This window comes from Camelus ferus, chromosome 9, assembly GCF_009834535.1.
Source record: "Camelus ferus isolate YT-003-E chromosome 9, BCGSAC_Cfer_1.0, whole genome shotgun sequence".
Taxonomy (NCBI): Eukaryota; Metazoa; Chordata; class Mammalia; order Artiodactyla; family Camelidae; genus Camelus; species Camelus ferus.
Genome location: NC_045704.1, coordinates 79,001,781 through 79,021,031, shown reverse-complemented (window position 1 = coordinate 79,021,031; position 19,251 = coordinate 79,001,781). Strand labels below are relative to the sequence as shown.

Genomic DNA, 19,251 nt, shown 5'->3' with positions numbered 1-19,251 from the left:
GACATAGGTCCCTTCAGTGCCAGAACCTATCCCCTTCCCTGGAGACAGGAATGCTTCCCAGAAGCCCGAAGGTACAGTCATCCATGTGTTTGAAAAACCACTAATCACCTCACACTCCTTCACTGTCCCCATACCTCATCACACACCTGTCTCTACTGTCAGTAAAATTCCATGGATGTGGAAAGGGCAAGTGGGAAAGTGAAAGTATGACTTCTCTTGATATGGCCAGAGCAAAAATCACACTGGCCATCTCCTTGGCCTGTTTCCTGATAATCTCTAGTCCAGAATCTTATTCTTTTTCCTTTTCCTTCTGCTAATTCCTCAGCAGCACTGTAACTCTCTACTACATTGGATTAATTTTATTAGAGGTAACAAGTAAAACATTCAATTTAATCACTAAAAAAGTTCTGGGACACAGATGGTGACAGAAAAAGAGCAGCAGTATAGAATGGGCTTCAAATGAAAACTACAGAATCAAAATTAAGAAGTGAGGAATGAATGCTAATGCGACAGACAGAGGTCCATGGTTTTACCTGATGATCTGTGAGTCCTAAGAGCAATCTAGATTTTACATTAATACAAACTGTTGTTTGGGGATATTATCTATAATAATCTGGTAACATTTGTATGGGCAGAGTCCAAATGAATGAATCATTGCTGAGGAAAAAAAAAAAGGGAAAATAGAGAAACTAGAAACTAAAAGAAAATCACTAGTATTTAATAATTCATGTGATAAATCCTAAACATTTAAAGGTAGGCAGACCCTATGCAGGTCTGCAATTGGAAACTTCCTGATTCTTAATCCACAGAAAGTGGACTAGGCATTAACAGGCAATAGGTTTTAATTAATAGGAAGTAGGAGGCCTTTGCATACTTATTCTTTAGAGGTTATCCGAATAAGAAGATGATCTGGATTTGCCAGACTACCAGCAGAATATACAACTTATTAACTTTTTTCATTTACAAGAGAAAAAGTCAGAAATCACTTAATTAACATAGGAATACTTGTTGGGGGCAAGGTTTTTAGCTGACGTAAATGTGAAACCTTAGATGCATGAATTGAAAAATGTCATAAAGTGAAGATAAATACTCTGCCTGCTAAAATTATAAGTAAATGCACTAGAAATGACATGTGTAAAAGTAACAGACTCACAGAAGGAACCTTAGATATTATGTAATTCAAAACTCTTACTTAACAAATTGGGGGATAAGGCCCTAGCCCAAGCGGATATACAGATAAAATAATTTGAAGATAACCCTTGAGGTAAGACATACTGGCCTGAGTTCAATCTATTATAATTTCTTTTTTTCTCTCCTGAAAAGATAACTTGAGAGTACTTTTTCTGAAATGATAATTTGAGTTCTACCTTTCACAGTATGTAAGATTTTTTTAAGGCCCATCTTTTGCATAAATACAGTTTTATTAAAGATTGTTTAGGGTTTCTAAGCATTTAATTCATAAACATGATTCTATATATACATCTATAAGTTATGTATTTAAAAGTATCTAGGTATAAAGGGTTTAGGCCTTAAGAGAAGAAACGTGGACTCTTCCATTTAATATAATCTATAAACATTTTAAAGAATATTTTACAAATGTTTACAAATGAGCTTCAACTCATAATTCTTATCTTCTTCTACCAACCCAATCCTTCTATGAAGTTCTGGCCTCTAAGCTCATATCCTCCTCAGTTCTGCATATCCAGGCTAGTAAAAATCCTAAAGGGCTAATAAGCTGGTTCTGGAAGGGTTCCAATGAGGAGTACTCATCTCCATCAGATCTCTACTTGCTCAGTGCAGATGCACTGTCAGGACAAAGGTCTGTCTAGATGTGACAAGTACTGATATTCTCTGTGCAAGGCAGTTTTAGCTGTGATCAGAGCAAAGTGTTGGACAATATAGCTCATAATTTCAGGGAAGATGTATCCAAATCACACCAGTTTTCTCACAAGACCTGACTGTGAATGAAAGGTATTTAGTTATGGATGAATTAAATTACTATGCCTATTTTTGTTCAAGATACTATCATCAAACTTAAAAACTGAAGACAGTGACATTAGGAGATTAAGAAAAACAAATAAAAGTTCTTATTTGGTGAATATACTATTTTATAAGGTTATTAAACCTATGACAACCTGGATGTATTATACATATATAAAAACCTTGTGAGTTTTTTCACTCATGTGTATAAACATCAAAATACAACAATTAAAATGGAAATGGTTTAAAATAAAATCCCAAGGTGCCTAAGGCTACTTTCACTTTCCCCTAAGGAGGAAGAGAAAGCAAGTGATTTTTAAAAATTTCTTTTCTCAAATTATGTTTGAGAATTGACCTTGTTCTCCCCAATTAAGTAAAATAAAATTTGGACTTCCTCTTCCACACATACAAACTTTACTTCAATATTTAAGCAATTATACATCTGCCTATTGTATCTGCTCTTTTGAGAATGTCTATATTATTCCATATGCTTCCATTACTCTGGCATTTTGATAAATATTTCCTTAAATGTAAAGCACTCACAGCATATTTCCATAAATGTTGTAGCTTGCTTTTAATCTTAAAAATAAGTAAGTTCAGTGTTGCTTTAATGTGAATCGTATACAATTTCCCCTAATCAAAACCAATCCCTTACAATACAAATATTTAATTTAAATTGAGATGTTAAATTCAAACTGGCCTCAATATTTCTAGGTATTTTTTCACACTGTTACAAGGAGGCACTGCAGTCTCAGTGGGAGCATGTCCTCCTGTCTAGCCCCTCCTGCCTAGTACCCCAAACTCCTTTGCCCTGCATTGTCAGCAGTTGAAGCTCCATAAATCATGCCCTCACTTTTTTTTTTTCTTTTTCCAGGTATCTTCAATCTCTTTTCTAAGTCAGTTTTCTTCTGTATGCTCAAAACTTTCCTATTAAAAATACAAAGCCCGCCTTCCTTTGAGCCCATGTTCTTTCATCTGATGCCTTACTCTTGCCCATCGGAGCTACACATTTTACAAGTAACTTGTACTTATTTCTCCCGTTCGCATCTATCCCTACAGCCTGGCTGCTACTCCACCACTACAGAGAAACTACTCGTGATGGCCTCCCGCTGCCAAATTCAGTGCATAATTTTCTGTCCTCATTTTTGAATTTGGCAGCAGTTAGCATTACTCTCTTTTGAAATTCATCCCACTTCTGGCTTTTCATTCTGGTATGCCTCCTCCTGTCTGGCTCTTCAGTAATTTTCATGGGCTTCTTTCTAGGCTTGCTCTCTAATTTTTCTGCAATTCTCATTCTATTTGGATGTCTAGAATTCCTCAAGTCCCATGTTCTAGATAAAACTATCCCTTCCTTCAAATAGGCTCCTCTCTCTGTAGTGCCCTTCTCCACCTTCCACACACCCACCCAAGGAGGGGAACTGGGAGTCATTCCAGTTTCTGCTCTCTCATTCATTCTCCGTATCCAAAAAAAGACTATGCCTATAGTTTCTACCTCTTAAATCTCTCTTCGACAGCCCTGTCACTGTGCTAGTTCAGAGTTCATCATTCCTCGTATTAACTATGCTGGTGCCTCCTAACAGGTCTCCTAACTTCTGTCACAGCCCACTCTGACTCACCCTCCAAAATGTTGCCAGACTGAGCTTTCTAAAAGGTGCTTTTGTCATTTCCCTCCTTTAGGTCTTGCAAAGGTTCCCCACTGATTCAGGATAAAAGCCCACATTTCTTGGCAGGACACAGACGGCCCTAGGTTTTCCATATCTTCTCCAGCCTTATCTCCTGGCACACCCATAAAGGCATCTTATGATCTAACAATATGGAACTGCCTGCATTTCTCCAAGGACATATTTCATCAAAGGAACACACCACAGGGAAACTCCAGACTGGCATATAGAAAGCTGTGATATCAAATCACTCCTAAAAACACTGTCTATTTAACTCTTCCCCTGCTTCCATGGCTCATTCGCTTTCCTTCCTTCAGTTCCCACACCATATGGTTGGTGCTGCTTTACTTGAAAGCGAAACAGAATAAATTAGGGCTAGATGATAAATGAGCTTTCAAAATAAGAGACTGAAAGTTAACTGTGACATAACAATCAATGAAACATAAACTATGTGAAATCCAGATATTACCAATTCTGCTATTTTTGAAAATAGTATCATCGCTAACAATTAAAACTGAATTAGGGCAAACCAAGTGATCTTAAGTCTATTATATTTTGTGGTTTTACATAATGCAGAAAAAGACTACGACAACATTATTGAGATAAAGTAAAGGCCATGAATGTAATACTGAGAAAACATCTGCACATAATATTTTCATCTACTGCTTCTTTTTTAATATCAGAAGTCTTCAATATTTCCTGAACATGGATCATTTTCTAAACTGCTGATGAATGCACAGGCATAGTTTTTAACTGGACACTCTTGTCCACTATTATCACTTATAATACTAAGAGTATCACCTTAAGATGGGCCTTAAGCATGTTCCCTAAATCCCTTCATTTGGAAATTATTCTAAGATCTGTCTTTTAGTTCACATCCAAAGTATTAATCATTATTCAGTTACTGTCACAAGTTAAGAACATCTTAAATTCTATTTAAATAAGTTTAGTAAAAATCTCCTAAAGTGAACTTGTAGGGAACAGCTAAATTTCTATGTATTGTGGCTTTTTCAAGACCTAGAAAACTAAGTTGATTAGGGATCTAAAATTTTAAAATCCATTAATGATTCGTCTTAGTGACTAGCTTAAGATGTTCTCCTATCATTTGCCATCAGAGATTTTTATTTTGATATTACATGAAGTATTCAGAGTCTTTTCTCAAATTCTTTTTCTTTTAACTCTACACCATAAAAAAAATAAAAGACTAACTTGAGCAGTGTAAATAGGATCTGTGATACTTAATTAAACACCAGTTGGGTTTACTCTTTAATATTTATGGAAAAGAACTGATCACCAGGTAGAAACTATTCACTCTGCAGTTTGAAAAGTTTCTAATTTTTAAATTCTTAGGCATTTTGTTGGCAGCAATACTCTATATGGTATGCTCATATCCACTGAATTATCAAGAGCTTAGATATATATAGATTCATAAATAAAACAATGTGAAAAGAGTAAAATCTAATTAAGCCATAATATTTAGAGGTGAGAGTTGCTTTTTGCTCTTATAAACTATCTTTTCTTTCCTGAAAATGTATTTTCAAGTGTCAAAATAAACCACAGAGTTAAAGCAAGTAACAATGGGGAAAAAGAAAAATGAATTTGTCTGAAGGAAATATAGTGGATATGAGTGAAGGCGTTACTGTTTTTCAAGTTACTTTAAAAATATTGGTTGACAGGTTCTAATACTTCCTTTTAAAAAGTGTGACAGAAGGAAACATGATAGAGCATTACATAATAGCTAAAATAATGAGGGTTTTAAACTTCTTTTATTTACTGGTGTAGTGATTTGATCAATTCCTAATACTCAAATACCTAAAAGCAACACTCTTCATATTTGAAAGAGAAAACAAAATCACCATTTAGTGTTACTTACATTCCAAATCGCAATGTTCCAGAAACATACGTTTGCCAATGTGCACAATAGAACATGAATGTCCCAGCAAAACAACAAAAAAACATCCAGTCGGGGTTTGTCCCCAGCTGCACTGCAATACAGGTTCCAAGGACTACAAAAACTGTAAAAGAAAGATCACAATGAAAACTGAACAGTCTGATTAACAAACATTAACTGAGCTGGAAATGATTTTGGATGAGGCAAAAAGAAGATGTGCTGTGAATGTACAGTCTTCTCTCAGTTATCTATGCAAACAGGAAAGTAGGATATACCCTTTTACACTACAATTTACCCCGTAATTTCAGTCTCTTCTTTCATTATACCACTTAATGGAACCAGACTTCTTGAAAGCAACTAAGACACTTCAGCATTTTTTAGGGTACAGGCACACCTCATTTTATTGCACTTTGCTGATACTGTGCTTCTCGATACTGCATTTTTTTTTAACCAATTAAAGGTTTCTGGCAACCCTCTACTGAGCAAGTCTATCAGTGTGATTTTTTTCCAACAACAGTTGTTTACTTTGTATCTCTGTCACATTTCAGTAATTCTTAAAATAGCTCAAATTTTTTCAGGATTATATTTGTTATGGGAATCTCTAATCAGTGATCTCTGATGTTACTACTGCAAAAAAAGATTATGATGTGCTGAAGGGTTCAGATGGTGGCATTTTTTTTTTTTTGGAATAAAGTATTGCTTAATTAGGGTATATACATTGGTTTTTCAGACATAATGCTATTGCACAGTTAATAGACTAAAATATAGTCTAAACAAAACTTTCAAATATGCTGGGAAACCAAAAAATTTGTCTCGCTTCATTGCAATATTTGCTTTATTGCAGTGGTCTGGAACCGAACCAGCAATATCTCTGAGGTATGCCTATATTCTCCCAACTCAGTGATGAGAGCACTAATATTGAGCAGTAAAAATTACAAGGCTGAAAGTCAAAAAGAAGGAAAAACAAAAGGCCTAGATAATTCACAAGGGGACCTACTTGGCTTTAGGTTGACAGCTGTCTTTCCTTATTTAGCAGATTTCATAATGGGTAATATACATTAAAAAAAAACTTCCTATAAAGGTTTGGAAGTCAACCTACAGTGTAAAAATGTCTATCATTTAAAAAAAAAAGACACCTATCATTCCGTTGTCACCTAGTTAAATTATAATAGCCTTTTAAGATGTCCAACTAGCCTTTATTCAGTATGTTTTTCTTGAGTCTTAAAAGTTATAAAAGCTTAGCTGCTCCTCCCCTTCTACCAAGCAAGCTGCTGTAGGATACACTGAAACAATGATTTTAACACACACTTGCATCTGTGAATCTGAGCTCACAAGGTAAAACCATCAAGGGTTTTGTTTGCATGTTTTAAAACATTTTAAATGCTATGCCAAATGACAATAAACCAACTAAAGAAGTAAATAAAAATGTGTGTGTTGGGGGCTGGGTTGGGGGAGTGGCGTTCCTGAAAGGAAGACTAGTTAGGAACTGTCATTTTATTTCTAAATCTTTTTTCCCTCTAAAGAAATACTCAAATATTACTTTAAAATGGTACAAATATGTATCATCTATAATCTAACTATAGTAACTCATCTATTGCTAGCACCTTAGTGTACTTCTTCAAATCTTTTTATCCAAGCCCATTATCACAGTTATACTCCAAGTCTACAATGTAATTTTAAACGTTTACGAATTTCCTATTGTACTCTTATCTATATTTTATGAGATTTTTTGATGATAACAATTATGCCCTAGGATTTTAAAAACAACAGGTGCCAAAAGAATATTTAGGATTAAAAATAACAAGTAGAAATTAATTTCTAAATTTCCCAACACCACCAAATACTGAACATTAACCAGATTTATGTTTTTTGAAAATACTAAAACTTAATACAAAATCACTTATTCTGGTAACTATTATAATACCATGAACTTCTAATTTATTCTAACACTGTTTATCATTTCCTTTTACCACTATTAATCATTAACATTAAAAAAATCAACAATACCTGTTGATAGTGAATCACAACCATGATCAAAAAGCTCTCCCAAAGGAGAACTACTATTGGTTCTTCTTGCCTGTTTCCCATCTATAGCATCCAAGGACTGGTAGATGAAAAGGCCACACGCACAAGCAATATACGCCCACAGAGGTGCCTGCGAAATAAAGTAAGAAAAACGAGAGTCTTAAGACATATTGATCACTATGTTTGGCTAATATATATTTTTACTTGTAGATATTTTATCTTCATTCTCCAGAGAAGTACTACTGACTGGAAGCTATGGGAGAGAAGACCCAAGGCTGCATAATGAAAAACTTTTTGAAATAATCTGAATTATAAGAGAATTAAATTCCCTGCTTTGCAGGAGTACTCAAGTAGACGCTGGATAACTACTTCACAAGGATATTACAGAAAGCCCATGAGAGGTTTGTCTCGGGAACTTCTATAAAACTCCTCCTAACACTTAAATTCTAAGAATCAATTAATGACTAATCTAGTACAGTTACCTTTCAAGATGTTTATAGGTATTATATGAAAATTTCCACAGTAAACTCATGTAGGAAACACTAGGCTGAACAATGTGAAACAGATTTCTCTACTGCAGGGCTTCTTCTAGCCCCTAAGATTACTAATGTATATTGTGAATATTCACGAGGGACAGAACACACTGCCATTTTCCGAACTTAATTTGAGCGTGTAACTTATTTTTAAACACACCTCTTCAATGTTCCATAAAACAATACTAGAGAAATAATGATCTACCTACTAGACTAAGTGCTTACATTATATTTCAAATATTTATGGCCACATTTCAAAGAATGGTTTCCCTTTTCCCACACAGAAACTGAACCACTAACATTGAATTTAAATGTTGTGCATTAAAAAAGAAGAGCATCTATTTGGTTTGTTCCCTGTAAGAATGTAGAAGAGTGTTTTGTATCACTTCTTGCTATTTTCCCATGCCCAGGCCATGAAAACATTTTTATAACCACAAGATATTTTCTCAGATATTGGTTATCAAGTTAAACTGTATTAAATGCTCAGAGCAGCAAATTAAAACTACTCAGAGCTGAGATAATATTAGTATATTCTGCACTGCAGAGGTATCTCTCTGGCAGAGATCTACTTAGATCTCAGTTATTAAAGCTAAGGATCTTCTCTTAAATGTTTTCTTGGAGTCTCATATTTTAAAATAGAGAGGCTGCTTAAAGGACCATTGTATACACCTCCCCCAGCTGGAGTTACCAACCTAGCAAGCAATTTACTGTGATTATGTAACCACAGTTTACAGGCCAGCACACTGGACTAATGGATTGATCTTGAGTACCTAAGAACCCTATCTTCTAGACTTTGGGTCCACTGCTTCTTACTTCTAAAAGAATCTAGTAACTCTCTAGAGTTGCACTGCCCTGTATAGTAGCCATTACATCTGAGAATATTTTAGTTTTAAATTCACTAAAATTAAATAAAACCAAAAATTCAGTTCCTCAGTTGCTAGGCACATTTCAAGTGTTCAACAGCCACAAGTGTCTGTGGCCTCCATATCAGACCAGAGACACAGAACCCTACCATCCTCCCAGAAATTTCTATTAACAGTCCTGCTCTAGGGGACTAGAAAACAAGGAACGTTTAGGGGGTCTTAACTTAGGATTTTAATGGGAAAAAGTGTTACTCTGGAACAGAGATAACTTCAACTATTACTATACACATAATCCTGGAAAATAGCAAGATAGAGATACATATATAAGAGAGAGCAAAGCTTTCTTGTCTTCAGATTTTTCTTTCTTTCTGTAGAACACTAACCTAATATGTATATATTTCTTCCTTGTTCCCATTATTTCACAACTCTCAGAGGTGTTTTAAAAAAGCCTTCTCTTTCAGGAACAAGCATGGTCTCAGCTGGGTTAAGACCCTGATACACTGAATGTATCGATCAGGAAACCATTACAGCCTGACAGGTGGGTGGGGAACTGGTATTAGCAAATAATCTTACTACAACCTAGCAATTAACTAAGTTGCAAAATCTTGCAAAGATGCTCTTATGAGTCAACTCAAGTGACAAATCCTCAAAAACATGTTTTACTGAGATTTTGAAACAGAACTGAGTGATTCATACACACAGAAATACACACACACACACACACACACACACACACACACACACACACACGCTGGTACAAGAGTGACTATTTTCCTGGGAGAATACAACAAAAAATTGTTGTATGTATGTTGTATGAATGAGGAGGAATCAGAAGTAGGGGAGGGAAGGAAAGTCAGATCAGAAAAGGAAGATTTTACTTTTGTTTTATGCCTTTCTGTTCAAATTTTTCTAACTATGTAAATTTTCCCCTCTCCTTTTTAACGTCAATAGAAGTTAACTGGGCAATGAGATTATGGGCAACGTGCCATTTTAATTGTATTTCCATTTTTCTGTATTAAAAAAATCTAACGAGTTTTTTAGTGGGTTAAATCTAAAGCATTATATTTAGCAATATAAAAACAAACAAAAGCAAATTAGCACTGACACAAAAATGCTTATGATCATATTCCAAAAAGTTAGTATACAACTCAGTTCCGGTTTTCCTGTGTATAAAATAACTAACACCAATGTTCTTTATCTGTCTTATGTGGCAAGGATAACTGAAGCACATGTAACACATACCAAGCTGAAAGCTAAATTTTAAATTAACTTATGATATGCTAAGACCAAAGCAACCAGCTGATGAGGTTTAAATACTTAGTAACAGAAACAGGTCATTAGGATACTTTGCTATTCTGTATAAAAAGGGAGAAGCCTGTATTTCTACCTCAGGAGTTTGAAAAATAAGGACTGATTTTCTTTTCTTATCTACTGGAAACTTTGGTTTTTTTTTTTTTCCTACAAAAAAGACAAACTCTGCTGAAACCATTACAACAGTGAAATTCTTTTCTACTAGATAGATGGTAGCTGAAACTTTAATGTAGTCAAAAAAAGTCAGCAACACGAAAAATAGATGGACATTTCCTAATACCTGTAGATATGAAATTAATGCTCACCCACTGGTATAAAGCCCAGAAGGACTAGAGATATAATGAATGAGAATTCCCTTAGGTAATAAATTTCTGGAACTCTCTGACTGCAAAACACTGATAAAGAAAAAAATATAAAAAATTCCATAAGAACTTAGATGAATTCATGAGTCCACAGACAACGTATTATTAGAAGAAATCAGCAATGAGAGAGAGGTTATAGGGAAGAATAGGTTATTTGACCAATGAAATTATAACCATATACTATTTATTGAGCATTATATGCTAGGCACTTTGAACACATGATCTTATTTAATCTTCATAATACTATGAAGTAAGATTTAAAAGGATAAACTGTGATATAGAGAATTTACATAACTTATTGAAGATCAGAGAGATAATAAGAACGTATCATAGAAGGCAGCCGTGACCTATCGTAATTCACTCTGATCATAGCCTCACAAGGATTTCCACCCCGCAGCTATAAACGCACACACACAGCGTTTGTTGGACACCACCTTCCCTTGCAGAGCACCAAACGGTAGCTCCGTCATAGTCCACACTGATTCCTCTCAGTAGCAATTCTGAAAAGTTCTCTGTGATTAGTGTAGTTTCTATTCTGGAAGTTTCCCCAAAGATTTAACTAATTCTAGGGTTACTTGAATAATTCCAACTCACTTAAGAACAGAGGCTGAGGAGAAGTATCCTAGGGAACATGGTGCCTGACACTCTGGGTGTTCAACAGATGACTGTCAGTGGCTGGGCTACCTCTGAACCTGCTCTCATCCCCTGATCCCCACCCTGGAACTAGTGTTGGATTGGGAAGGCTTCAACTGGAACCGTCCCACTTGCCTGTTGTTCTTCTATACCTCTACGGATGCGTGAGATCTGGACCAAATTCCTTTAGAAGTAGATGTCAGGTCCTCAGGTAAGTCACAGGTAAAACAGCTCAAAGGACATGTGATAAAGAATCCCAGCACATATTTAAACAATCACACTGGTGTTTATTTTTTAAGTTTCCTGACTGATGTAAAGCAAGATAGTTAAGAAAATGAGGGGAAACCAGAAATACATCCATACAATCTGCATGGACTGTATTTGTACAGTAAAAGAGGAATTAACATAAAGGTATTCAAGGGTGAGGGGAAAATGAGCATCTAGAAAAAGAAAAAACAAAATATGTTTTATAGCTAACTGTGACTCTCAGTAGCTGTTTACTTTAAGAGCTCTATGTGGAAACGAATTGATGAAAACAGAAAGGAATAAAGGATTAAATGGTGATAATTTTACCTTAAAAAGCAAATCATCTGAAAAGACTAGGCTTTAAAAAAAATTACTTCAAGCTTAAAACAAGACAAGGAATGTTGTGGCCATTATCATTTCATACGGTTCAGTCACTTTTGACAGAGTAGTTTTTGACAGACAGAGGACCGCCTTCTATCCTCCTGGGTAACCTGTGGCTGATCATTATGAACAATGCAGGCATAACAAATGTTACTGATTCTCCTTCACCTACCCACCTACCTTAGTTCACTTTTTGACAAGGAAGTTTTAAAAACAAACATCAATTTACCCATTCAGATAAAGGGTTCCAGTTTCAGTTTTGGTTTTAAGTAATGAGTAACGAGGGTAAAAGAGGGAACAGCAGTGGAGAGACATATTTGAGAAGGCCCAGGGAGAGGGTCCTTGTAAGCAATACCCGTGCTTTCCTTTTTATTGGTAGCCACAGCAGGACCCAGAGCAGGAAATAGATTATATTGTTTTTTTCTTATACTTCTGATTTGTTAGAATGAGAGACATATACCTGAGGTTATCAGCCACACATGTTCCAGGAAGAGAAAAAAGATATTCAACAATTCTCACTGGAATTGAGAGGGAAATACTTTTGATAAGACTAATTGATAGCTGTGCCATCTTACTACCAGAGACTTCCCTCTCTGATCACTTTAAATTCTGTTAAGACTTAACAGCCATTTTTAAAAAATGGGATAAAACTCTTAGAAAGAATCGAGATTTACTGACTTTAAAAGGAACATCTTACATGTTAATCCCAACTAACATTAATTTACCTACTAGGATCAGTCTACACTTTGCTTCTGATTTCTTATAAGCATAGTGTATAAAGTAGGTTGTCATTACAAGCTTTATTAAAAGTAGATATGATAGGATACTTTAAAACAGCTGACAAATAGCTATCTGATTGTCTTCCTTTAGCTAAAATAACCTAAAAATCCCAATTACAGTGTTTCTGGTAGGCAATAAATGTTCATATCTGTTGTTAAAGAAATTCCTCTTACCTGCTCTGTAGCTGTAGGGCAGTAGAAGACTAATAAAACAGTTGTACAGATGTTTATTGACAATCCAATGATGGTGATGAGATTTGGGGCAATCCAGGAGGGCACTCTTCCAACTAGCCATTCCCAGTACCCTTGCATTAAGGGCTCAAGCAGGGACCGTCCAGCACTCTGATATCTGTGTTCTTCTAGCCGCTTAAGCTGGTGTCTTGACAATGGTGGTGTAGGTAACTGAAACAACTTATTTAATACACACCCTGGAGTACTCATATGCCCGAAGCCCATGGGGGACTCCGGGTGAGAATCTCCACATCGTTTCCTTGTTGATCGATGCCCACTCATGGATCTTGGCTTTCTTTAATTTGGAGAGAATAATTTATCCTGTTTTACAGCTTTTGGTGGATAGTCTTTACCTGGAAAAAAAAAGATACATTTGTCAGCCACTATTTATATCAATGCCAGTAAATTAAAAAAAAAAAATCAAACTGATACTAGAGTAATACATATTAAGCAAGGATTAGAAAATCAGCAGTCTGTTTTTAGTTCTAATTCTTATTGATGGTACAAGCCAAAGAAGTCATATAACCTCACCTTTAAATGAAAAACATTAAGAAATGTTAATAGTAATATGTTTCTTGTTACCTTATAGTTTGACTTCAAAATTCATGCTTTTATCCCCCCATCTCACGCTGCTTTCATTAGTATAAATCGAACAAATCTTAGAAATGACCTAATCATTTCACATATATGGAAAATGAGGTCCAAAAACATGCCCAAAGACAGCTAGCAAATTAGTGTTAATACTGGAGGAATGACTTGAATAGAATGGGTCTTAAACCAGATTTTTATTCAATGCTAGTAGTTAATATTTACTAAACAATTACTACGTACTAAACACTTTAAGCAAGTTTTATATATTAACTCATTTAATCCCCACAATAACCACAGAAGGTAAGGACTATTAATTATCCCCATTTTTACAGAAAATGAAACTAAGGCACAAGGAGGCTAATTAACTTGTCCAAACTGGGTTCAAATAAACACAGGGTTTTTGTTTAAATTAAAAGTTAAACTTCTTTTTAGTGAAAAGGGATATAGATGACATGCCAGGATGGGATAAACAACAATGAAAAAAAATTAATTTTAAGAGGGCAGTATTTACATGTTAGCAGTGTGGCCTGATGAACTGTGGTAGTAAGAAAAAATTGGAAGTGCATTAAATGATGATTGTTCATAAAGAACCTTAAATTTAAATCCCTGAAGTGCTTGCACTTGACTTAGAGAAGATTAGCAGTAACATCTTATCCTAAGCTATTAATCAATGTAAGAAAATAATGACAACTGGAGAACACTTAAAAATTAGTATGGAGACCTCAAAGGTTTGAAGTGGTAGGCCTGGAGTAGGGTGGTAAAAATGGGAATATGAAAGGCAGTCAAATGTGTAAGTAATTTCTACTCAGAAGGAAGAATCAAGAGGAAGTGCTTAGGAATTAGACATGAGAGGTGAAGAGGCAGAAGAAAAAAAGGAACCAACAGTCAGAGGCTAGTGGTACTACTGTCAAAATGAGAGTCTGGAAGGAAAAATCAGTTTATTTTCCCTTTTAGAGGGTGCAGGATGAGAGGGGATCTCGGGTGAGAGCAGGAAAGCTATACATGCAGCTTTTAAGTAGAGATGTTTTAGACAAAATCAAATGACTGGTGTTTGGGTACGAGATCAAAATTTCAAGTTTTTCAACTTAAAAGCAAAAGGCTAGTTAAAGATTAGAAAGTAGAAAATTTCTTAAATGGATTGAGTCTAAAGAGAAAAGGAAAAGAATAAAGACCCTTACGGGAAACTCATGGTTAGTTGAGTAGGAGGAAGAGAAGCCATAAAAAGATTTTAAAAAGGAAAGAAATAAAGAAAAAAAGAATAATCTTAATGGAACTAAAAGGGTAGAGATGCTGAACCAAGATATGTGTACTTTGATCTTCTGGCAGAAAGTTATCCAGAAGGAAATATGAACTTCCCAGAAATGCTGCACTATGGGAATACAGAATGTGATACAGAATCAAGAACATCTCAACAATGGACCTAGTATCAAAATATACCCTGGGTTTCTCTCTATTCCCATAAACAACAAATTCCAAAATTTCAATGTCACTAACGATCTAAAGGGGCATCCCAAATCTCAGCCAATCATGTATCTCAATAACTGGTTTAGAAAATAGTTACTGTGGTCATTAACGGACTTAAATAAATTTTCAAAAGTCTCAAAAGAATCATCAGTGCCACTATTTAACTAACAAAAGTGCTCTGAAATAAAAATATTGGAATAATTTTCAAACCAAGGCAAATTAAAGCTAATTTCCAGCTACTTCAAAGAATTCTTCCACACACCCAACTGGATCACAAAGTACTTGATTAAAACCGTTTTAAAGCAATATTTATATAATATCAAACAACAAAATCATTTTAGAAGAAATGAGAGTGATAACCACCAAAATAATGTAACATGAAGCAGCCAAATTCTCAAAAGTCAAATAGAATAATGTATTTTCCTACTCGGTAAGCTATAATCAATCAGCTCTTACGTAATTCCACTTAAAATGGGAATAAAAAGTTGAGCCAATTCAATTTATATTTTATTATTGTAGTGTTCCATTCTCCAATAGTTTAAAAAAGATAAAGTGACATATTGAGGATGCTGGCCTGCTTTTGGCACTAAACAAGTACAAGCAACTGATCCTAATGGTTTTAAGTTTGAGCATTTGGCAGGACTACACGATAAGCTGATACTTCCTTCTAAATGTTTTCCCCCCTCTAACCTAGATTTTTTTTTTCCTTCTATTTCTCTTTTAGAACAATCTACGTTTTGACAGACCTTTCTAGATTTAGTCATTATATAATTCATACATGGAAAAAAAGAGTATTTCAATTTGGCAACATTGTCTCTGTGAACCTTATTAGCAACCAGATTGCAAAGAAAAACGCAGACACATATAGCCCCTGACATATAGCTACCTACTTCACTTTCAACACATACAGGTAGCCACCTTGCTGTCACTGCCACTGCCACAGATCCATCTCCACTCTTCCTTCCTCCCGTCACACCTGAGACCAGGAGGCTACTGCCATGAAAACTATCTCAGGAAAAAGACAGGAGTTTCTGAATTTCAGCATGTGAAAAGCAAGCATATTCAAGGGAGCAGGACAGTGTAGGCTGCTACAATAGGAGATCAGATTCTATGGAGAGAAAGGGAAAAAGGATGTGAAGTGAGAATACGGAAAGGAGGTACAAACATCACAAAAATTATTTTAACCACTTGAGATTTTTATGTAGAGTCAAGCTGATGCCCAAAAGGTGGAAGGGGTAATATTCTTTTCTATCCACACTACAAGGAACTAAAAAATTAATGCAAAAAATTAAAATTATTGCTGGCTAGCCTACAAACCTAGGCAGCAGTCCCAAGTTTTTATAAGAAAATGGATTCCAAGTTCCAAAAGCATTCAGCCAATATACGAGTGCAGTAAGCAAGACAGACATGGTCCCAGCTCCCATGTCCAATGGGAAAAAAAACTAAAAACAGGTAAACAAGCAAATAACATTACACACTCTGATGGGCACTATGAGGAAAACAAGGTGTGGAGCCAGGTAACAGTTGAGGGTGCAGATTTTAGATAAGGTTGTTGAAGTCCACGGAGAAGAAGCACTTATTCCAAATTCAGAGGAAGAGAAGGAGGTTGCCATTTCAAGAGCAAGAACAGTCCCAGAGAACAGGCTCTGAATACGAGTGATCTTGTCTCTCACTCAGGGACCTCTGCAATGACTATGGCTGGACAGTAGTAAAACAGATGAAAGGGTGAGATAAAATAAAATCTGAAAAGCCAGACAATGCACAGGTTCATAGACCTTGGCAAGGAGTTGAGATTTTATTTGGATGTTATGGAAAGTCATCAATGAGCTTATCAAGAAACCAAGAATTTTTTGGAACAGCCTATTTGTTAAGTGAGGATATATTTTCATAAACCATAATAGTAAAAGTGAGTACTTAAAACAGTTAAAAATTCTTATCACCCGGAGTTCATTTATGATAATACTGATTACTGTCCTATAGCTATTGCAACCTTTCCACTTGTAATCAGCAAATTTCCCTCCTCGGCGACATAACCTGATCGAATGTGATGCTCCTTTCATAGCACTTAACCACATTTTGAATGTTTTTGTTAGTTGATGATGTTTTCTGGTCTTTTCCCCACACTGGTATGTAAGACACAGGAGTGCAGGAGCCATGTCTATCTTAACATTCTTTTCCCAGAATCTCATACCAAACCTAACACTAAGTAGGTAATCAGTACTTATTTGTGGAACAGTGAACAAATGTGATTCATCTAATATTTAATGAGCACCTAGTGGTTCTAGACTCTGAGGAAACAGAAAGGTTGAAATATACCATCCATGCCCTCAAACTCAAAGTAAGGGCAGGGAGTCTTGTAAACAGCTGTTATAACATACTGTGAACAAACTGTTGGGGGAGTTCAGAGGAGGGGGCAGAGACGGTCTAACAAAATTCTTCTTTGTGCAGGCGTGAATATTTATGGGGAACCCAACAAAGGTACAAAAATAAAACCAGAGATATTAAATGAATACCTTTACTAAAATTATACACAATTTGTAGACCTTAAATCTATGATGCAGAACATCTGAGCATCTGATGCAGAATAGCAGCTGAGGATAATAGCATGCTGCCTACATGATTCCTGTGTTCTGCACTGGGGAACATCTGACAAGTAACACACTCAAAAAGGCATCTCCAACTGCCGAGCAGAGCATAAGGTAAGCTTACACAATATCCAACCTGTAGCGGGAAATTCCAGAATTCCCATCCCCCATGTCTAAGGGTGCCAAGTTTTGAGCTGCATTGATTCAGCAGTATGTCGGCCGTCCTTTCACAGGAACTGGTGACTACACAGCTTTTCCCACTTTCACAGCTCCACTAAAGGAAAATACTAATGGCCAACACTATTTGGGAGGCAGAGCAAATTATAAAAAGTTAAAAAAAAAACAAATAACTAATAGGATCACAGGATTACATTCAGCATTATTTAACAAGTGACACACAGAACAAGTTAGCAAAAACAAAAGCCTTTTCAGCAGACTTGGAAGCTAAAACAGTACTGTGTAACACAATTTAGATCTACTGTTTGTTGAAGTGAAATCTTGCATTTCTTAAAAAAAAAAGAAATAACTTCCTCCAGGGGGAAGGAAAAAAAAAAAAAGCCAAAGCCTGGCATTTGATGGATTATTTTCCTATTTCCTTAAAAGAGACAGCACAGCATAACTTTCAAAAGAGTATCACCATCACTTTTAGTTCTCTTTTAAGAACAAGTATACTGCTTCCTAGAAAACAAATTGACTATGCAATAAAACGTAACTGGGGTTATAAAACAAATTTAGAGTTAAACAGCAAACATTTAATAGTGTTTATAATGTAAATTTTAAGAGATTGGGTGTGGGAAAGGAAGAATGAATTTATGAAATCATAGTTGTAAATATTCAATAATAATATAATAACTGGGGAACAAATAAAGACGCCTCTGTTGGAACAGGTTAATACCAGAGGCTAATTTATTTCTTAAATGGAAGAGCTGTAAAAACAAGTTGTACAAGTAGCTTTGTGCTCAGCACAAAACGAGTATGAAGCAAAATGCTTTTAGAACTTCAGTCTCTGGAATGTTATGTGAACGCCAAAGGTACTAAAGTACTTATGCTCTAAATGCCTTTACCAACCTTACTTGTGTTGTCAATTCAATACCCTCACTGAAAATATTCCTACTAGTTCAAGAGCAGAAACTGAACCTTTTTTTCTTGGTCCACATACAAAGACAACACAGTAATATTTGTTTAAATATAACTATCAATTTGCCTACTATCATAACATGGATTCATTAATGAACTCAAAGACTTCAAGCAAAATTACATATTAATGCCAATGATGCAAAAGGCAAAACGACACAAAATGGCCAAGCACTTGATTGGAGAAGACAAGTGAAACAGACCTCATTCATCCAGTGTTCTTGGGAACATCGGCAAAGACTAGCAACTCTTCTGTCCCTTCTTCCAAGAACACTGCTGGAATAAACCCTAGCTGGCAACCTCAGAGCTTGTCAATATACGCTGAAATTTCTGGAAAACTTGCTGACCAAGAAGTGTGGCCCAGCCACGAAACACCAGCACCTTATTCCAAAGGGAGGGCAAACCCGGCACAGGATGCAACTCGATTTGTGGACTTAGCAGCACCCAAGCAGGAGGGTGTGGACCTGAAAGGCAAGGTCGGTTCCGCACGGACAGCGCCCCCAGCCCTCGGCCCGCCCAGCCTCGGCCGCCGAGATTCTCCTCTCCTCGCATAGCAGGCCCCGGGCTCTCGCGCTGGCGAT

General features: G+C 35.9%; 1 protein-coding gene across 5 annotated transcripts in view; it reads right to left on the bottom strand.

Annotated features, from left to right (window-relative positions):
• Positions 1 to 19,251, bottom strand: part of CEPT1 (choline/ethanolamine phosphotransferase 1) — a 36,051-nt gene that overhangs the window by 15,926 nt on the left and 874 nt on the right. For 4 of the 5 annotated variants that reach the window (XM_032487308.1, XM_014557749.2, XM_014557747.2 and 1 more), the window contains exons 2-4: positions 12,840 to 13,249; positions 7,540 to 7,687; positions 5,515 to 5,656 (exon numbers count right to left, since the gene is read on the bottom strand). In XM_032487308.1, coding sequence (XP_032343199.1) covers positions 5,515 to 5,656; positions 7,540 to 7,687; positions 12,840 to 13,178 — 629 coding nt within the window. In that variant the 5' untranslated portion in view covers positions 13,179 to 13,249. Of the gene's footprint in view, positions 1 to 5,514; positions 5,657 to 7,539; positions 7,688 to 12,839; positions 13,250 to 18,873; positions 19,021 to 19,251 lie in introns of those variants that run through there. The other variant, XM_014557748.2, reaches the window with a different exon arrangement.